The sequence below is a fragment of the Solanum dulcamara genome, chromosome 9, assembly GCF_947179165.1.
Source record: "Solanum dulcamara chromosome 9, daSolDulc1.2, whole genome shotgun sequence".
NCBI lineage: Eukaryota > Viridiplantae > Streptophyta > Magnoliopsida > Solanales > Solanaceae > Solanum > Solanum dulcamara.
The window spans coordinates 6,849,415-6,868,577 of record NC_077245.1 but is presented as its reverse complement, the minus strand read 5'-3'; the positions used below and the strand labels follow the sequence as shown (position 1 = coordinate 6,868,577).

The 19,163-nt window shown below is 35.4% G+C and overlaps 1 protein-coding gene across 2 annotated transcripts; it reads left to right on the top strand.

The window, feature by feature from the left end:
* The first annotated feature begins 12,527 nt into the window (after positions 1–12,527).
* LOC129903162 (serine hydroxymethyltransferase, mitochondrial-like) lies at positions 12,528–18,334 on the top strand. 2 transcript variants are annotated; one of them, XM_055978666.1, is made up of 16 exons: positions 12,528–12,750; positions 12,832–12,876; positions 13,006–13,092; positions 13,800–13,921; positions 14,154–14,230; positions 14,364–14,488; positions 14,580–14,672; positions 15,342–15,434; positions 15,522–15,719; positions 16,129–16,233; positions 16,326–16,391; positions 16,512–16,589; positions 17,060–17,171; positions 17,512–17,622; positions 17,742–17,909; positions 18,118–18,334. In XM_055978666.1, the coding sequence occupies exons 1-15, from the start codon at positions 12,664–12,666 to the stop codon at positions 17,888–17,890; spliced, it is 1,548 nt and encodes a 515-aa protein (XP_055834641.1). In that variant the 5' UTR covers positions 12,528–12,663; the 3' UTR covers positions 17,891–17,909; positions 18,118–18,334. The 2 variants fall into 2 exon arrangements, with proteins under 2 accessions (XP_055834641.1, XP_055834640.1); XM_055978665.1 differs by lacking the exon at positions 18,118–18,334 and having other exon boundaries at positions 17,742–18,081.
* Positions 18,335–19,163: the final 829 nt, after the last annotated feature.

The window sequence follows — 19,163 nt, the reverse complement described above, 5'->3', positions numbered from 1 at the left end:
TAGGTTTTTTTTCCGAATGAATTTTTTCTATTAAGGTTTTAACGAGACACAACATCTATAAAGGGGAAGCCCGATGCACTAAAGCTCCCGCTATGCGCGGGGTTCGGGGAAGGGCCTGACCACAAGGATCTATTGTACGCAGCCTTACCTTGCATTTCTGCCAGAGGCTGCCAGAGACACAACATCTATGGATATTAAAAATAACTATATATATATATTTGTTCTTTCACTAAAAATTTTAGTTTATATAAAAGAGGGTTGGGGATGATCGACCTAAGATCAGATGGAGGAGTTTGACCACGGCTAATGCCCTGGAGATGGGAGAGAAATTGAAGGTCATGGGGGCCTGGGATAGTAGTGGGGATGCGACCAGTATGTGGGATAGAACGGCTAGTTGTATTAGGATTATAGCAAGGGAAGTATTGGGAGTCTCGACAGGTAGTCGTAGTCGGCACTGCAGAGACTGGTGGTGGAATGGATTGCAAGGAAAGATGGAAGCAAAGAGGATGGCGTATGCGAAGTTGATAGAAAGCACAGATGAGGTGGAGAAGTGAACGAATAAGGAACTTTATAAGATAGCGAGGAAGGAGACGAAGTCGGCGGTTTCAACGATAAAAACGACAACTTTTGAATACCTTTATGCTGAACTAGAAGAGAAAGGTGGAGATAAAAAATTATTCAGGCTAGCCAGGGAGCGGGAGAAAAGGGCACGCGATGTGGATCAAGTGAAGTGCATTAAGGACGAGCATGAAAAAGTATTGGTAGAGGAGACCCTCATTAAATAGAGATGGCATTCATATTTCCATAAACTCTTGAATGACGAAGGGGACAGAGAGTTTGTGTTGGGAGATTTGGAACATACAGGGAGGCATCGCGATTAAGGTCAAGGAGGTTAAGCGTGTTGTTCGTAGGATGCGTTGGGGAAAAGCAACTGGACCTGACGAGATTCTTGGGAAATTTTGGAAGAGCACGAGCTCGGTAGGTTTGGAGTGGTTTACTAGGTTATTTAATGTCATCTTTAAAACAACAACGATACCCGAAGAATGGAGGTCGAGCATAATGATTTCTCTATACAAAAACAAATGGGATATGCAGAGTTGCAACAACTATAGAGGTACCAAGCTACTAAGCCATACTATGAAAGTGTGGGAAAGAGTGGTGGAGATGAGGGTGAGGAGAGATGTATCTATTTCAGAGAACCAGTTTGGATTTATGCTGGGATGCTCAACTAGAGAAACCATCCATCTTATGAGAAGACTGGTGGAATAGCATAGGGAGAGGAAAATGGACTTGCATATGGTATTCATCGGCTTAGAAAAGGCTTACGATAAAGTTCTAAGAGAAATACTATGGAAGTGTTCTGAGGCTAAAGGTGTAACGACCCATTAGATCGTTTTGAGAATTAGAGGTTTTTACTTCATTAAAGACTCATTCCGTAAATTTTTAATGGGTATTTTGGACTATTCAATAACTATGCTTAATTAGTTGAGGGGTGAATTTAAATAACTAATTAAATTAATGGATTAAAGTGGTAATTTATTTAATACCCTATACCACATGTTCCTATTTTTATTAAAATAAATAAAGACCTAGGTTTTGAGGCATAACTCAAAAACCAGTGCAGCTCAAACCAGTGCAGCACCTGACGAGAACAAAAGAAAAAAAAAAGAAGGAACAAAGGGAATCAAATAAAGGTACCAAGCTTGTCCTTATGATTCTATATTTATAAGTGATTATGTAGTCATTAATATACTAATAATTTAAATGAGTGAGAAATTGAAAGTGCAAAGCACTGTACGTGATGTTGGTTAGATGTTGAGGTTCTGGAATGCTCGTTTCCAGCGATGGGTCTTCGTTGTTTTTTTAGATTTTCTTATTATTATCACATTATAATTCAAGTTTTGATATATTGAGATATGTAATTAAATGGAAAGTGTGTTATATGATATGAATACCATTAGAGTTATGATATTGGAGGAATCAAAATTTAACCCTAGGCTTGAGTTTTAGGGAATTGATTATAGAGTTGAGTTTATTGGGGCTAGGTTAAACATATATATATAATATTGGTGTTTACGGATTAGTTTACTTATAAATATTGTATATTTGATAGATTGAGATTGGTCTGAGGCATTGAAGAAGGGAAAAGACATTGGTGGATTAGCTTGCTTTACTTCAGTTCTTCGATTGAGGTAGGTTATGGTTTTTATTCTATATCATAGATAGACTCTTAATAGTGATTGATATTCATTGAGTAATGTGTGAAGTTTTACTACGCATTTAATTGTTGTGGTTTGGATGGTTGATATATTGTTGTGATTGGTCTGAAATCCCGAGGCCATTAAATCCATAATCTTGAACTTGCCCTATCAAAAATGGTGCCTTGAATAAAGAAGGCTTGATAAAATATTGTTAATGAAGGGGAATGTAATCATGAAGAATGATAAATTAATTTGGATCGGGTGTCACGTTCCGACACGGTATATTTGGATCGGGTGTCACGTTCCGGCACGATATATTTGGGTCGGGTGTCACGTTCCGACACGATATATTTGGATCGGGTGTCACGTTCCGATACGGTATTATTGGATCGGGTGTCACGTTCCAGCACGGTAATATAAAAGGAGAACAATTTAAAATGACTTAATGCTACCCAATCTCCAATAACTCATTTTCCAAAAGAGTGTGATGTGGAGGCATGAGTCCTCCTGTGTGATCTTGATATTGTTGATTGGTTATGAAATTGTTCATTGTGTTGTCACTTGATCTTGATCTTGTTGGTTGCCACATATTAAGTGCTACAGTTGATTTCCCGCTATTACTTATTGCATATTGATTCCTATTTTGAGTCGGCCGATGATACCTACTCAGTACATGTTGTCCTGTACTGACCCCTACTTGTATCTTTCTTTGTTTTATTTGTGGAGTGCAGCGAGTCTTCCATCAGCTTCGACTTGACTTCAGCTCTAGTCAATCTTCAGTTCATAAGATTTCAGGGTGAGCTATCCTTCTAGCTGACGATAAATTCTCTTAGTCACGACATGATGTCCTTAGTGTTCGGACACGAACTATGTAACTTATTTTATTTTAGTGTTTGACATTCTAGACTTAGTATTTTAGAAGTTAGATGTCCTTAATGTGATGACTTTCATGTTTTGGGGAAATGTATTTATTTGAGCTTCCGCGTTATGGTTATATTTATTAGTTGGGGTTTGTATCGTTGGTTCTCCCACCTAGGAGGTTAAGTGTAGGTGCCACTCACGGCCCATTTGGGTCGTGACAAAAGGTGTACCTGTGGCATACATTAGGGTGATCAAGGACATGTACGAGGGAGCAAAAATTAGGGTAAGGACAATAGGAGGGGACTCAGAGCACTTTCCAGTGGTGATGGAGTTGCATCAAGGATCAGCTCTTAGTCTGTTTTTATTTGTCTTGGTTATGGATGGATTGACGCGACAAATTCAAGGTGAGGTGCCATGGTGTATGCTTTTTGCGGATGACATAGTCCTGATCGATGAGACTCGTAGCAGAGTTAACGCTAAGTTGGAGAATTAGAGACAGACTTTGGAATCTAAAGGGTTTAAGCTGAGTAGCATCAAGACGGAGTACTTAGAGTGCAAGTTCAGTGAGACACCTCAGGAGGTTGACGCGGAAGTTAGGCTTTGTGCCCAGGCCATCCAAAAGAGAAGTAGTTGCAAGTATCTTGGGTCTCTCATGCAATGCAGCAGGGAGATTGACGATAATGTAACACATCATATTGCGGTAGGGTGGATGAAATAGAGGCTCATTTCTGGAGTGCTATGTGACAAGAAGGTGCCACCAAAACTTAAGGGCAAGTTCTACAAAGTGGTGGTTAGACCGGCTATGTTGTATGGGTCGGAGTGTTGACCGGTTAAGACTTCTCATGTTCAAAAGATGAAAGTTGCCGAGATGAGAATGTTGAGATGGATGTGTGGGCACACCAGGAGTGACAGGATTAGAAACGAGGCTATTCGAAATAATGTGGGAGTGGCCTCAGTGGAAAACAAGATGCGGAAAATGTGACTGAGATGGTTTGGGCATGTGAAGAGAAGAGACACAGATGCCCTAGTGCGGAGGTGTGAGAGGCTGACCATGGATGATTACAGAAGAGGTAGGGGTAGGCCGAAGAAGTACTGGGGAGAGGTGATTAGACAAGACATGGCGCAGTTACAGCTTACCGAGGACATGACCTTAGATAGAAGGGTGTGGAGGACCCACATTAGGGTAGAAGGATAGTACATAGTCTCATTATTCTTTCCTATTCGTAGGTGTATTAGCGCATTACAACTTCGTGTGCTCTAATTTCTATTATTTCTGTTATTTCTATTTCTGTTATTTCTGTTATTATTTATTACTTTCTGATTACTCTATTTTATGTGTGACACTTTTTTTATTTGTTTTTCGCATAACGCTTTTAATTTCTTAGCCTTATCTGACATATATATGCTTTTATTGAGTCGGGGGTCTCTAGGAAACAGCCGTCCTACCTTAGTAGGAGTAAGATTTGCGTACACTCTATCCTCTCCAAACCTACACTGTGAAATTTTACTAGGTTGTTGTTGTATAGAAATCCAAGTGTGAGTATTATGATATAATATAATAAGTGAATGTCATTTTTATGTGGAGCCCATTCAAAGTAGCAAGTTGTCTACTGGTCTTTCTCTTTCTTTTTTGGCTATAAAATGGTATACTTTGGCAATAAAAAATATGTACGAATTGTGATTTTTCTTTTTCATCTGCTTTTTTCTCTTTTTTTAATTTATTATTTTTTTCCCTTAATTTGCTAAATTTAATTTATTTTATAACATGGATCGTATTTTCCACGGTCATTTGTGCGATGCGCGGAAATCCATTTTTCTCTATGAATAAATTAATATCCCTAGCCATTTTCCATTTAATCATGACTTTTCGGTGTCCTACATTATCAAGATGTGGATATTTCTTTTTTCTAATATGTATAGATTCCAGATTGGGTGGCTTCAATTATTATAAGTACTATTTGATGAGTTTGACTTGTGTAGTTATGTTTGTGAAAGACTTTAGGAATACAGACAGCATGAAATTATTTTATTTTTAATTAAAGATTTTAAATTTGAGTTTTAAAATTCTGTTAGTTATAACCTGGGAGTGCTATTTCTAAATAGATTATGTAGTGAGTAATTCAAATTTAATCGAAATTTTATGAACTTCGAACATATTTTTAGATTGAATTAGACTATATACATTTTTTAAATTATTATAATATCAAAATCAAATTTATTTCTATGCCTTTTTTATAATATTATGCACGCTTTCACTGTCTGTCAACTTATGAACCTTCATTCAAGATTTTTTGGAGTCCCACATCAATTGAATTAATGATCTCCTTATAAAAACAATTCCCAATTGCAGAATGAATGATTGTGCCCAACTTGTCTCCTAATTATGTCAATGCTGAAAAGGGGCGACCGTCTTTTCTTTTGTTCTTTTTCACTTTTCTTGATCAATGAACCCAATATACATTCGTCCTCCCTTCTGTTTCTATTTAATTGTCGAAAATATTTTATAATTTAATTTTCCTTTTTATTTGTTATTTTTGATAATCAAGATTTTTTTTAATTATATTTTTAATTTATTAACATTAAATTAATATTTTTAAAAAATATAGTGAATAAATATGTTTAAAACTCTATCAATTAATAAAGATAAAATAGTAAACTCACTATATCAATAATTATTTTCTTAATTGATGTGTCAAATCAAAATTTGACAAGTAAAAAAGAATGAAGATAGTATATAATTCATGTGGTACTTCATTATAATTACTCTCATTGTTTTAATTTGATTCATTGATTTTGATTCAGCATGCATAGTATTTAAAAACTAAATAAGATTTTTAAATATTATAGTATAAAATTAAAAATATGTAAAATATATCAAAATTTACTTGTTTGTTTTGAACTTTACATATCCCTTAAAAAATACAAATAATTAATATAATTATTTTATCATAATATTTATATTACTTATAATTTTTAGATTTTGAAAAATTAATTTGGGTAATAACTAATTCTGATTGACCCGGCTTTCACGGGTACACATTTTGACATAGACAAGTCATGCTACTTTCTCTAAATTTACCTCAATCATCTTTGACTGTCGTGCTCTTCTTGTTATGTGTGTTTTCAGAATCCATTTGTTTGACCCATGAAACCTAACATGCATGGTGGTTTAATTTGCCCTTAAAATTAGATGTATACCTCTTATTTTCCCTCATCAAATCTTTATGTATTTATATATTATGAGATTTGAGTGTGAATAAGTTTTTTCCGCATTACCAGCAAATTGCAATTGGGTTTTCATGTTTTTACTCCCCACATAATAAAAAAAGGAAAATAAGGTCTATGTGTACGTCAAAATAAATTACATTCAAATGTGTACTATGTAGCATTTACAACTTTAATTTTGAAACTTTTGACTAATGAATCGTTTCCATTGCAATTGGTTTCACACATATGTTTGTGTCGTTATTGATCATCTTACCGTAAATTTCACTTAATTAGTTGAATAATGAATCAATGATTTGTTAATGTATTAGTACAATTGTTTTAGGACATGTTAATTCTAATTTCAACAGACAGCAAATTAAATAGTATCATATTTGTTGTAAATCGTACGTACTCGATGGAATATATTGATGTTGAAAGTTGTGAGAGTGTAAATACAGTTTTTTAGGGGGGGGGGAATTCCATACTGTCATTTAAACAAATTTGTCAAATATTTTTTCTTCGTGGACGCATGAGGGACACAATTTGATGAACAAATGAACTTTAGATCTAATTCAATTTTTAAAAGTTATCTCGTCAGGTGTATGTCCAAGAATTTATAAGGAAGACCAAATCCTTATATAGGGGTCCAAAAAGGACGATAATATCAATTCAAAGTTGTTTAGGGGGTAATAGGGCATTCGCAAAGTTCAAGTGTATTCTTCAAAAACGAGTCTTACTTCAAGGAGGTAATGATTATTTTCTCATTTATGTAATAGATACATATTTATATATCATCACTATACAATTTATATTTGTATATATTGATAAGGTTTATTTGACACATTTCATTTCTATACACATATTATACCAAATTCTATTAATAAAATATACAGTAGGAATTATAAATCATTGGAAAAAGATGGGTGAATCAAGGGATAGTTTCAAATATAAACATTAAAGCAATTAGTTTATAATAAATATAGCTATGTTTTATTTATATAAAAAATAGTCAAAAGTCATAGAAAATATAATCTGATTATACATTACAGTACACTCGAAAAGCTAAATATAGTTTACTTATATGTTATAATATACTCAAAGGCTGAATATTATTTAACTATATAAGTATATACTGACTATATATAATTTGCTTGAAATGATTCACATTTGCAATATATTAAATTTTAACGGTGAAGAAAGAGGAGGATGAAGAAGAAGATAAAGAAGGAGGAGGCCACATTAGGAGAAAGTGACAAGGAGGAAGACAGCATACAGTGAGGTCATTTTTCTAGGGAAAAATAAGGTCGAACGGCCATTTGAGGTAATTTTAATAAATTGGGATAAAAATATGATAAGTAAATTTAATGGGATGATATTTTGCATGATTTGTCCATGAATTGATAATTTTTTCGCATGATAAAAATTTCAATGGAAACTTACAGAAATATCACTAATTTAGAAGCTAAATATGTAGATACACCTTAGTTTGTAATATTACGAATTTTACCAGATTTCGGTGGGTCCAGATACGGGGTCAAAATTAGGTATAATTTGCTCTAGATACACTGTATCCAAGTGAATTCATGTGTATATGGGATACATAGAGAAATCTCACTCACTTCTTCCGCTTCTTTTCCATCTCGCTCGTCACTCTCCTATGTATATAGCATTCTAGATACATGAGAATCACACTAGATACATGTTCACATGTATATGAGATACATGATTATCTCGCTCACCTCTCTCCCTATTTTTAGTGTATCTAGATATATCTTCCTCAATATATGGTATAAACCTTTTAATTAATAGTAAGATATGTAATTATTTAATATATATATATATATATATATATATATGTGTGTGTGTATGTTTAATAAGGTAGTTTCTCTTCCCCGGTGAGATCCAAACAAACCAATTGGGCTACGATGCAAACAAATGAAATCAAGATATGGGCCTGAAATACGAGTGTTGATTGGACCCAAGTTGAATGATTTGAAGCTCACCATCACTATTCACTAGCATTTAAGTCAGAAATTTTCGCTGGTTGGTGATTGACCCTTTTTGAGATAACTATTTAATAAGGACTACTTTTTCACTTATAATTTATGAATTATAAATCTTTTAGATCATAATTTAAATATTCCTTTTCAATAAACTGAAAATTTTATGAGAAAAGTTGGATCACAACCTAAATTTTATAAATGTTAGATGACAATATAATGTTTTATACCATTTTTAAGAACTATATTTGTATAGCTTTTTAAAAACAAAAACAAAACTTGAATATAATTTTTGAAAAATATTTGCTTAAATCAGCCCATTTAAATGCTATGTAGGAGGCCTTATTACAATTTAATCCTTGAGCTTTCTTTTCTAGTTCCGCCATCTTTTCTCCCATCTTTTTATACACTCTTAGGTTGTTTTTTTCGTAGTTTTTTGTTTTTCAATATTGATTATCACAAGAGTTGTTGAAATGGGCTTGATCCGTGAGGTCGATCCAATTCAACTCTTGAATTAAGTGGATTGAGTTAAAAAAATTTAGTCCTTTTAGGAACAAGGTTTTTACCCTAGTCTCATTTGGTCCAAGTTCAATCTGCGAGCTTCAGAGGCCAATCTGTGGGTCATGAATTTTAAAAATACTTAATACATAAAATATATTTTAAGTAGTGTTTTATTTTGCCAAATTTCAGCAACTAGGCAATTGAAATTATTATAACTATGAATTTTTGACTTTTTTTTAATTTTGTATTTATGCCTAATTTTTCATTTCTCTTTTCTTGTCTAGTTTATGAAAAAAATGATCATGTAACGTATGCTATTCTGATGAATCCCATGAATGTTGATTGTATCTTGTCCATTTTGTTGTTTTGTAAGAATTTCACTAAAGTGTGCAACTCATAGACGTGTGAATTTTTGACGTATTGGGGTTGTGTTCATCAATTTTCGATAGTCTTTCTAAGAGGCCAATTGTCACGCCTTGGGAGGGTACCCTAGACGTAATCGGCACCCGAAGGCCATTTCTGACCTTCGAGCGAACCACCTGGTCCAGTCACACATTCATTCAATCACTTTCTCTTAACGGAAACTCAATTAATGAAATATTATTCGCAATATGAGGGCCGAAGGCCAAGCATTCATCAACTCAACAACAAATATAATAAGACTCCTCGAATTAACCGTTTTACCTCCCCACCCTCCAGTCTATGAAGCCTCTATCCAAGTTTAAAAGGTGCCAATGACAAGTCCATGGCTACCAACAATCAAAATAAAAGAAATGACAACAAAACTGTACAAGAAGGCTCAATATCCTCCGGAAACTAGGAGGACTCACCAACTAGCTGGAAGTGTATGTGGATCTTCAACGGAGCGCCGGTTGATGATCTCTAGTACTTGTCTCTGCATCATGAAACGATGCAAGCCAAATGGCGTCAGTACATAGAATGTACGAGTATGTAAAATGGCCGGATGAAACCACATTAAGAAAACATCAATATCAACTCAGGATCTCAACTCATTAATATATACATGACAACTCACTCAAAATGTCCTAAGTCTAACAAGAATAGTTTAGACAAGACTAACTCATAAGCCTCTTAACTCAACTGACTCGGAGCACTATCAAGGCCTAAATGGGAGTTTCTCTTAACCGACAACCATCACCTATGAGCCAGTGATGGTACAACAATCAGACGTTGTTGCCACGTCCGTCCATACCTTGCCAGGGCATGAACGCCTCCCTAATCATGGATACCATTGATTAGTAAAGTCCTATCATTTCAGGACAATAAAATGGGAAACATCCGACTTTAACGGTTTGATCCCGTGGGAAGCATCCGACTTTAACGGTTCCATCCCTACCTACGTTGGCGGCGTAGTTTCTGGGGTTCGAGTATGGACCATACTCTTACCCGCTTCGGTGCTCGATACTCCTCCCATGACTCTATGCTCATAATACTCCCTCCAATCATCTCAAACAAGCCCTCACGGCTAGTTTCATGTGGAACATTTCCCACTCATCAACTCTATCCTCATTCTTAACTCAATTTAAGTCATAATGGCAAGTCTCATTTAGGACCTTGTCCACTCGTCAATTCTATCCTCCAATTAACTCAATCAAGCCTCATTTAGGTAAGCATTTATGACATCTCCTCAAGACTCATCACAACTCTATGACTTTAGCTCAACAATTCGAGTAGAATAACACATTTAAGGAAAATGACTTAAGCAACATAATCACTTGGCTAAAGAGATCAACAAAACATAATAACAAGTCATCTCCATCAACTCATACTAACATGAAGGTTTTAGGAATTTCTTAGCTCAACAACATCAACACATATGGCATTAAATAAACAGGGGACAAAACTCATTCAAACATGAACCATACCAAGAAACTACATTTTTCATGGACATCTAACCTCAAAGCAAGAGTAGGGCACATGGGTGAACTTAGCCCATGTTTTGGATAGCCTTACATACCTTAGTGAAGACTTGAAGAAAACCTTGTGGTTGAGTCTTCAATCGAGGACTCAAATCTTGAAGCTCTTAGACTCTTTTGTTGGAAATGGAGGAGAAGAAGAAGAGAAGCTCCTAGGGCTTTTTAGAGAGAGAGAGTGAGGGCTGAACATTTGTTCCCAAAATGTTCAAGGCTTGTGTATATATAATTTGGGACAATTCCCAAATTGTCCTCCCTCCAAAATTCTGAAAATTAGGCAAAAACGCCCTTGGCGCGATAGTGGCGCGTCGCGCCCTTACAGCGCCAAGGCCAATTTCGCCTAAAAACTTGCACACCTCGCAGTAGCGCGCCGCGTCAGAGACCAAACTACTGAGGCATGTTTCTGGCGTGATAGTGGTGCGTCGCGCCCTTATAGCGCCAAGGCCAAAGTTTCTGGATATTGGAAATTTGGCCTAAAAAACCCTGCACAACTTTTAGTGGCGCGTCGCGCCAAGGACCAAACTACTGAGGCATATTTCTGGCGCGATAGTGACGCGTCGCGCCCTTACAGCGCCAAGGTCATTTCCCCAGCAGTTGTAACCCGGGCCAAAAATGGAATTCCTGCCGTGCTAGTTCACCTTAGGATCATCATATCTTTCGACTCCGAACTCCAAAACTCATATTCTTGGTGGCGTTGGAAAGAAGACTCGACAACCTTTGATTTAATAGATCGTGGGCCACCTAGATTGACGTCTTTCAAAAGATAGGGTCGTTAGAAGTCAACCCCTTGAACAATTCATCCTAAAACTTAGCCGTGATGAATCTTTTGGACTTAGCTCGGTCCTAGGGGTCCTTGGTGATCCCACATCACCTCTAACACTGCTCAATCCCTCAGAGACTCATCTGAATTCATGAACATATTTCAAAATACTCGGGTTCGACCCCACCCGAATACAAGAAGGGTCTGAATCTTAGGGAAAAAATTTGAGGGGTGTTACACCAATGTTGTCCATTGTTTGATTGAAGGGCCAACCTGTCCCACCCTGTAGCCCGCTTAGGACTGCTATTTTATAGGCCATTTAGTTAAAAGGAACAATCCGTCCTAACCTATTTAATTCGCTAGCCGTCTAGGGTTGGATTTGGTTGGGTTGGACCAACTTATTCTGACAACGCTAATTATCACTTGTATCTTTTGTACTTTAGTTATTGCATTATTTGACTATTGTTATTATTTTTACTTTTATTGTTATAATTTGCTTTTTATTTTGAATTATTTTGTTGTTATTTTTTTTCTATATTTCCTTTTTCAAATTGCTTTAAAATGCTATATTTAAGTCAATGACTTATCAAAAACAACTTTTATATCTCTCTAAAGTAAGAGTAAAATTTGCATACACTATATTTTCTTTAAATTCACTTATAAAATTATACTAAATATATTATTATTAACCTATTATATATTTTTATAGTTCATTTTTACTTGTATATAATAAACTTTACACGTCTTTTAATAAATAATAAATGCAATATATATTTGACTATAACATCCATATCAATTGATATATAATCTCAATGGATCAGTAAAATGATTAAAAACAAAAAATAGTAGCCAGGGGGAGTGGTGTGTGTGATTCCGATCTGATCAGTTCACCAACTTCCATGCACCTCGAAATTATTAACTATTGACACGTTATTCCCAGAACAATTTCTTCCATTTTTTATTTTTTTTAATTATTATTATTAATAGCAAAATTCCTAAATTTAAAAATTAATTTGCTAAGTTTTATTGTTTTACAACAACCAAAAATTGAAATGACACAAAGCAAACGCACCAAACCACTAAGCTCTGTCACCATCTTCAACCACCTCTTTCCTCCAAATCCCTTAACAGGGGCCAAATAACACCAACCCAAAAGCTCATTTCTCAATTGCCATTACACAAACAAAAATAAAATTAAAATGGCAATGGCTCTTCGTAAAATTTCTTACGCTTCCTCCATTAAGCTTCTCCGTCCTCTCTCTAATGGCTCTTCCTTCTATTACATGGTAAACAAATAATTTGTTCATAAAAAAAATATTAATTTCCAAAGCTGTTGATATTCAATTTGTTGATTTTTTTTTTGGCAGTCGTCTTTGCCTAATCAAGCAGAAAGGGAGGATCCGCGCGTTACGGTTAGTAGTAAATCGAATCAGAATACATATCGGCCTTTTCATTTTTACTTTTGGATCTTTGTTTTTTTTATGAGTTTCCTATGCTAGGATCAATAATTTTAATGTTGCTTCTGGTTATTTGGTTAATAGTGGATTAAGCAGTTGAATGCGTCACTTGAAGAAATCGATCCTGAGATTGCCGACATTATTGAGCTTGAGAAAGCTAGGCAATGGAAGGTTTGTAATTGTTTAGTGTTTACTATTCTATGATTTAATAAGAAAATGTTGTTTTGGTTTGTTGGTAAAGTATTTTCCAAAATCTGCTTTTGATATGACCTGGTAATTAAAACACCTGTTTGCTTAATAGTTAGTTCCTCACTTTCATTTTATTTGGCCCTTATACCAAAAAATATATGTCTCATTTTACTTGTTCATTTTAGCAAATCAAGAGAATTTTGTGACTTTTTTTCCGTATTATCATTAGTGTTAAATAACTACGTAAAGTAGTAGCAGTAGTAATCAAATTTAGAATTCCAAAACATCATTAATACCTTTCTTAAAGGGTGTGCCATGTCAACATAAGCCAAGTAATATGAAGCGGAGGGAGTAGTTAGTCCCACATTTTCATTTTATATCATGATATTTGATTGGAAATAGAAGATATATAGGAATATTAAGGCGACCTATATATTATCACAAATTGTATATAATGGAAGGGAAATTAGATTAATTCAACTAGTTGTTAAAAGAGTAATTTTAGGAGAGAAAACATCAAATCAAAGTTTAGAAAAAGTTATATAGTAACAGAACTGTGTTAAGATTCTAGTAACAATCCAAAACGGAAACGGTGTCTTATAAATTGGAATGAAGAGAGTACATTTTACTAGCATCTGGTATGTTACAAGATTGTTTATGTATGAACGATGAATTTGACGAATTTGTAGGGTCTTGAGCTTATCCCTTCAGAGAATTTTACATCACTGTCAGTGATGCAAGCAGTTGGATCAGTAATGACCAACAAATACAGTGAAGGGTATCCTGGTGCTCGATACTATGGAGGAAATGAGTACGTTCATTGCTTTCGTTCTCTGATTGATTTGAAGTTCATACTATCTTTCTCTGAATACTGAATTACTGATCACCAAGAGTTTGAACTAAAAGTGGTAATCTAAGCTGGTGTGACATTGATATACTTGCTTTCTGGCTGATCAGCAAGAGTCCGTCATTCTGGCTATCTTTTGTTGCTAACTGAATACTGTTGGAAACATTTACCATGTCTTTTTAAATGTTTTATATAGGTATATTGATATGGCAGAGAGATTGTGTCAAAAACGTGCACTGGAAGTTTTTAAATTGGATCCTGCCAAATGGGGAGGTAATTACATCAGGCAGAAAACTTCATTCTGAGTGGATCTTTAGATGTGAACAGACCTTATTCAACTCTATTCTTGATCTCTAGGCTTTTGAGAATAGTCTTTATGCTAAATATTCATTAAACTTTGTTGCAGTCAATGTTCAGTCATTGTCTGGATCTCCTTCAAACTTTCAAGTGTACACTGCCTTATTAAAGCCTCATGAGAGAATTATGGCCCTAGATCTTCCTCATGGTGGACATCTTTCACATGGTTATCAGGTTCTGTTTTCTTGAACTAATATATCTGAGGTGTATTTTGCTGTAATCTTTATTTCCCAGCAATGCCCTTAGTTCTGTCTATGCTATGCAGACTGACACAAAGAAGATTTCTGCTGTGTCTATCTTTTTCGAGACCATGCCTTACAGATTAGATGAGAGCACAGGTTATATTGACTATGAACAGGTAATCTTTTGTAATTGGGAATGGTTTAGGTTTTACAAGCCATTTTGTTTTTCTTCTTCCTTGCACCTTTTGGTCACTTCTAAATTACTAATTTCAGCAGTCATTGACTCAAATTATCTAAAGAAAAAGTCAAAATTATCTTTTTTCATCTCCTTTCCTATAGTTTGCATGCACTGATTTCTTGGTTGCAACATCATATAATTTGCAATCAGTATAATATCAGATCCAGAATTCCCCTCAACTGAACCTGTGCCTTGCTTCACATTTTATTTTGAATTTTTCCTAGTTCCTATGCTTTGACATGTTTGCAATGTCTCTTTCCACATGGAACACACTCTTGAAGCTTCTAACCATGCTGAGTAAACGATAATGAGGAAGTAAGACAGACAAGTCTCTGCTGCTTCCTCTTTCCAAGGCCTTCAGCTGCTTCGACACAAAAATTGTAGGCTGTTGAGCTAGAGTTACTTTTGAAGCAAGTGTGTTTGTACACCATAATTTACAGATGCTTATGCTAGTCTTTCCTGGGGGAAAACATCCATTATTGTTTACAAATCTAAGCTGCGACACGGACTCCTATCCCTCTTTGTTGGCTTTCTCACATTCTTTTAGTCTAGTTAATATGTGATTTCTTCAACTCATTCTTCAGTTGTTGAATTTCCATTTGCACAGCTGGAGAAAAGTGCAACGCTCTTCCGACCGAAGTTGATTGTTGCTGGTGCAAGTGCTTATGCTCGCCTATATGATTATGCATGTATCCGTAAGGTAAACTAATAAAATCTTTTTATGCTTGTTCTCACTACTTTGTTTTCCAAAGTTTTTAAAGTAGTGCTGTTTTTGAGCAATTATCAGGTATGTGACAAGCAAAAAGCTGTTCTATTGGCAGACATGGCACATATAAGTGGCTTGGTTGCTGCTGGAGTCATCCCTTCTCCTTTTGAGTATGCAGATGTTGTTACCACCACAACTCACAAGTCACTACGTGGACCACGTGGAGCGATGATCTTCTTCAGAAAAGGAGTGAAGGAGATAAACAAAAAAGGAGAAGAAGTGAGTATGTCCTGCATTGGAAATTTTTGGCTTATGTTAGACAAGCCAATTTACTCTTTCACTCTGAGCCAACCAAATTGAATAATTTTATGGATTCCATCAACTTCTGCTTGCCTCAACCCAATTTCTCTGCTTATTCCTTGCACAAGTCCTCAGATCTTCCTTCGACCTAGTAAACTTGCCTCCCGGACACACCATAAAAGCATGTACCTCACCTTCTTAAACGAATCAAAGGTTAAATGCCTTAATCCCTATAATTTAGCATAAAATCAGAATTAACACAAAAGGCTTGATGAGAAGCACAAAAATCTCATTGTTGGAATATGGGTGCCACTTATATCTCCTTTCTTTGAATGAATAATACAGAAACTGTAATGTGATAAGTAATAGTGCGAATGTCATCCTACAGGTGATGTATGACTATGAAGATAAAATCAACCAAGCTGTTTTCCCTGGACTTCAAGGTGGCCCCCACAATCACACAATTTCTGGATTAGCTGTTGCACTGAAACAAGTACGTAGTTCATCTTCTGTGTTTGTTTCCATTGTTCACAGGTTTTCCTTTATAAGGTGTAACTGTATAAAATGTCTCTGCCTGTTATCTAGGTCATGACACCAGAATACAAGGCATACCAAGAGCAAGTTCTTAGCAATTGCTCTAAGTTTGCTGAGGTACTACATGTAGTTTAACTTCCTTCTCCTATAGCATAGTCTATGATCCTTACTCCCGCAGAGGGAGATAACTTGATGGTTTTGTTGCATGTGTTAATTTCTGATCGCAATATTTTGCAGAGTTTGCTGGCAGCGGGATATGATCTTGTATCTGGTGGAACTGAGAATCATCTGGTGCTGGTAAACTTAAGAAATAAGGTACATAACAGGTTCATTTTAAAATGACTGGAGAGCTTCTTATTGTCCTGTAATTTGAATTGCTGATCATTTTGCCATCAGACATCTAAAAGAACAGAATATTTTTAATTTTGATAGCAGTGTTTACTTATATTTGCAAAATATTCAGAAAGAACGGAGCCTTGGAGTAACTGGTAAAGTTGCTGCCATGTGACCAGGAGGTCACGGGTTCAAGCCTTGGAAACAGCCTCTGGCAGAAATGCAAGGTAAGGCTGCGTACAACAGACCCTTGTGGTCGGGCCCTTCCCCGGACCCTGCGCATAGCGGGAGCTTAAGTGCACCGGGCTGCCCTTTTATTCAGAAAAGAAATCAGGCGCAGAATGTCTTATCTTTTGTGTATTGGATGTATTTAATCGATCAAATATGACAATTTGTGCATTACATGGAAGTGTAGACAGGACCCTGACAATTTGGTAAAATACCTTCTTCAGGGTATTGATGGATCTAGAGTTGAGAAGGTTTTAGAGTCGGTGCATATTGCAGCCAATAAGAACACTGTGCCCGGTGATGTATCTGCCATGGTGCCTGGTGGCATTCGCATGGGTAAAGAGCTTCTTTTCCCCTATTTTATGATTGCTCATAACTGGAAGTATCTTTGATGTACCCTATAGTGTCCAGCATCTCATGAATTTAACACCTAGAATGTTTAGGTTCTTTCAACTCTAATTCTCTTTCCTCCCTTTTCTTGCGAAAGGTAGGGGAGAACCTTTTAATAATCTTGTGGCGATATCTTAGTATTGACTACTAATTCGTGTTATTCCGAAATTAAAGGCATTTATTAAAAATTAAAATGATAAATAGAACAGAGAAGAAAATTATTTCCATTAATGGTGACATACGTGTAGATATGAGGTGTTTACACCCTTCTCATGCTGTGATCCAGGAACCCCAGCTCTCACCTCCAGGGGATTTATTGAGGAGGATTTTGTCAAAGTGGCTGAATTTTTTGATGCTGCTGTTAAGTTGGCCCTTAAGGTCAAGGCTGAGACCAAAGGTTTGGTGATTTTCATTTTGTGAATTCATGAATGCATCAGTTCATCTGATCATACAATTTGTCATCACAAATTTCAGATTGTATACTTGCATACAATCATCGGTTTCTAATAAATGCAGGAACAAAGTTGAAGGACTTTGTGGCAACTTTGAGTTCAGACTCCAAAATTCAATCTGAGATTGCAAGGCTAAGGCAGGATGTTGAGGACTATGCCAAACAATTTCCTACTGTTGGTTTCGAGAAAGAAACAATGAAATACAAGAATTGAGCTCTGATCTAGTGTTGAGGTACTTCTGTTGCCTTACTTTTCTCCCAAAAGAAAAAAGAGTTATTTCTGTTGTCTTTTTCTGTTTATTATACCAGAATGTAAAATCATGTAAAATGTTTCATTTGCCTCATGATTTTCTCAAAGAATATATAATGTGCAAGATGATTGTTTTTAATTCTAGTTTCCATGTTTACCTTGTCCCCTTATCGGTCTTATTTTGCTATCAGGGTCGAGTCAGAAGACATTTTTCTCCTATGAAATTAGAACATTGTCTTTACAAGTCTTGTTAAATTCACCTACAGTGCGCGGAAAAGAGTTAACATGGATCACATTTCATTACATTTGTATAATTTTCCAAATCAAAGTCACCATCAGATGTAATTTTGGAAATACTTGCACATGATGTATAACAAGAAAGGCTTGAGCCCGTTTGGATGGGCTTAAAAAAAATAACTTTTATATATGAAGTATTTTTAGAACTTTGAAGGGCTGAAAGTTATTTTTATAAATAAACAGTTGAGTGTTTGGATAAAAGTGTTTAAATGAGGAAAATGATGTGAATTTTAGGGTTAAAAGAATAAAAAGGGTAGTTTGGAAATTTAGTTAAAATATAAGGGATATAAAAGTAATTTTCATGGTAAAAAAAATGACTTTAAACACTTCGAAAAAAAAAGTTAGGAATTCTAACTTGTCATTTTTGACTGACTTTAAGAACTTTATGGCTTAAAGTTAGCATTAGGCAAACACGTTCAAAATCTAAAAATGGATTTTAAGTTGGTTAAACCAACTTAAAGCACATCCAAACGGGCTCCTTATGCATACAAATTGAAATCTATCACAGGCTCCAAGCAATACATCTTACCTAAGGAAAAGAAAATCAGCCAAGTAAAATTGTCACATGGGATTTTGGTCATATGCACGGCTCGTTTATGCCTGCCTGTCCTGAGTATTAATAATTCGATGTTTAAAAAAGGAAAGAGTACAAATTGCTTTATTTTAACTATTTTCCTAATTTATTACTTATTTAGAAATATTAATTGCTGAAAATAAAGAGAATTAAAATTCTTCCTATCGATTCAAGCCTTCAAACATGAAGCGTGCGGTCAAAGAAATCTTAAACCAAACACTTCGATATTTTAACAAATTGATCACCTAACAAGAGTCAGGAACTCTACTTTATTTTGTAGAGACTATCAACATGAAGTAGAATTACAAATTATATTCACTTCCATCAACTATACTCCAAATGAAAGGAAGATAAAAATTATGACGT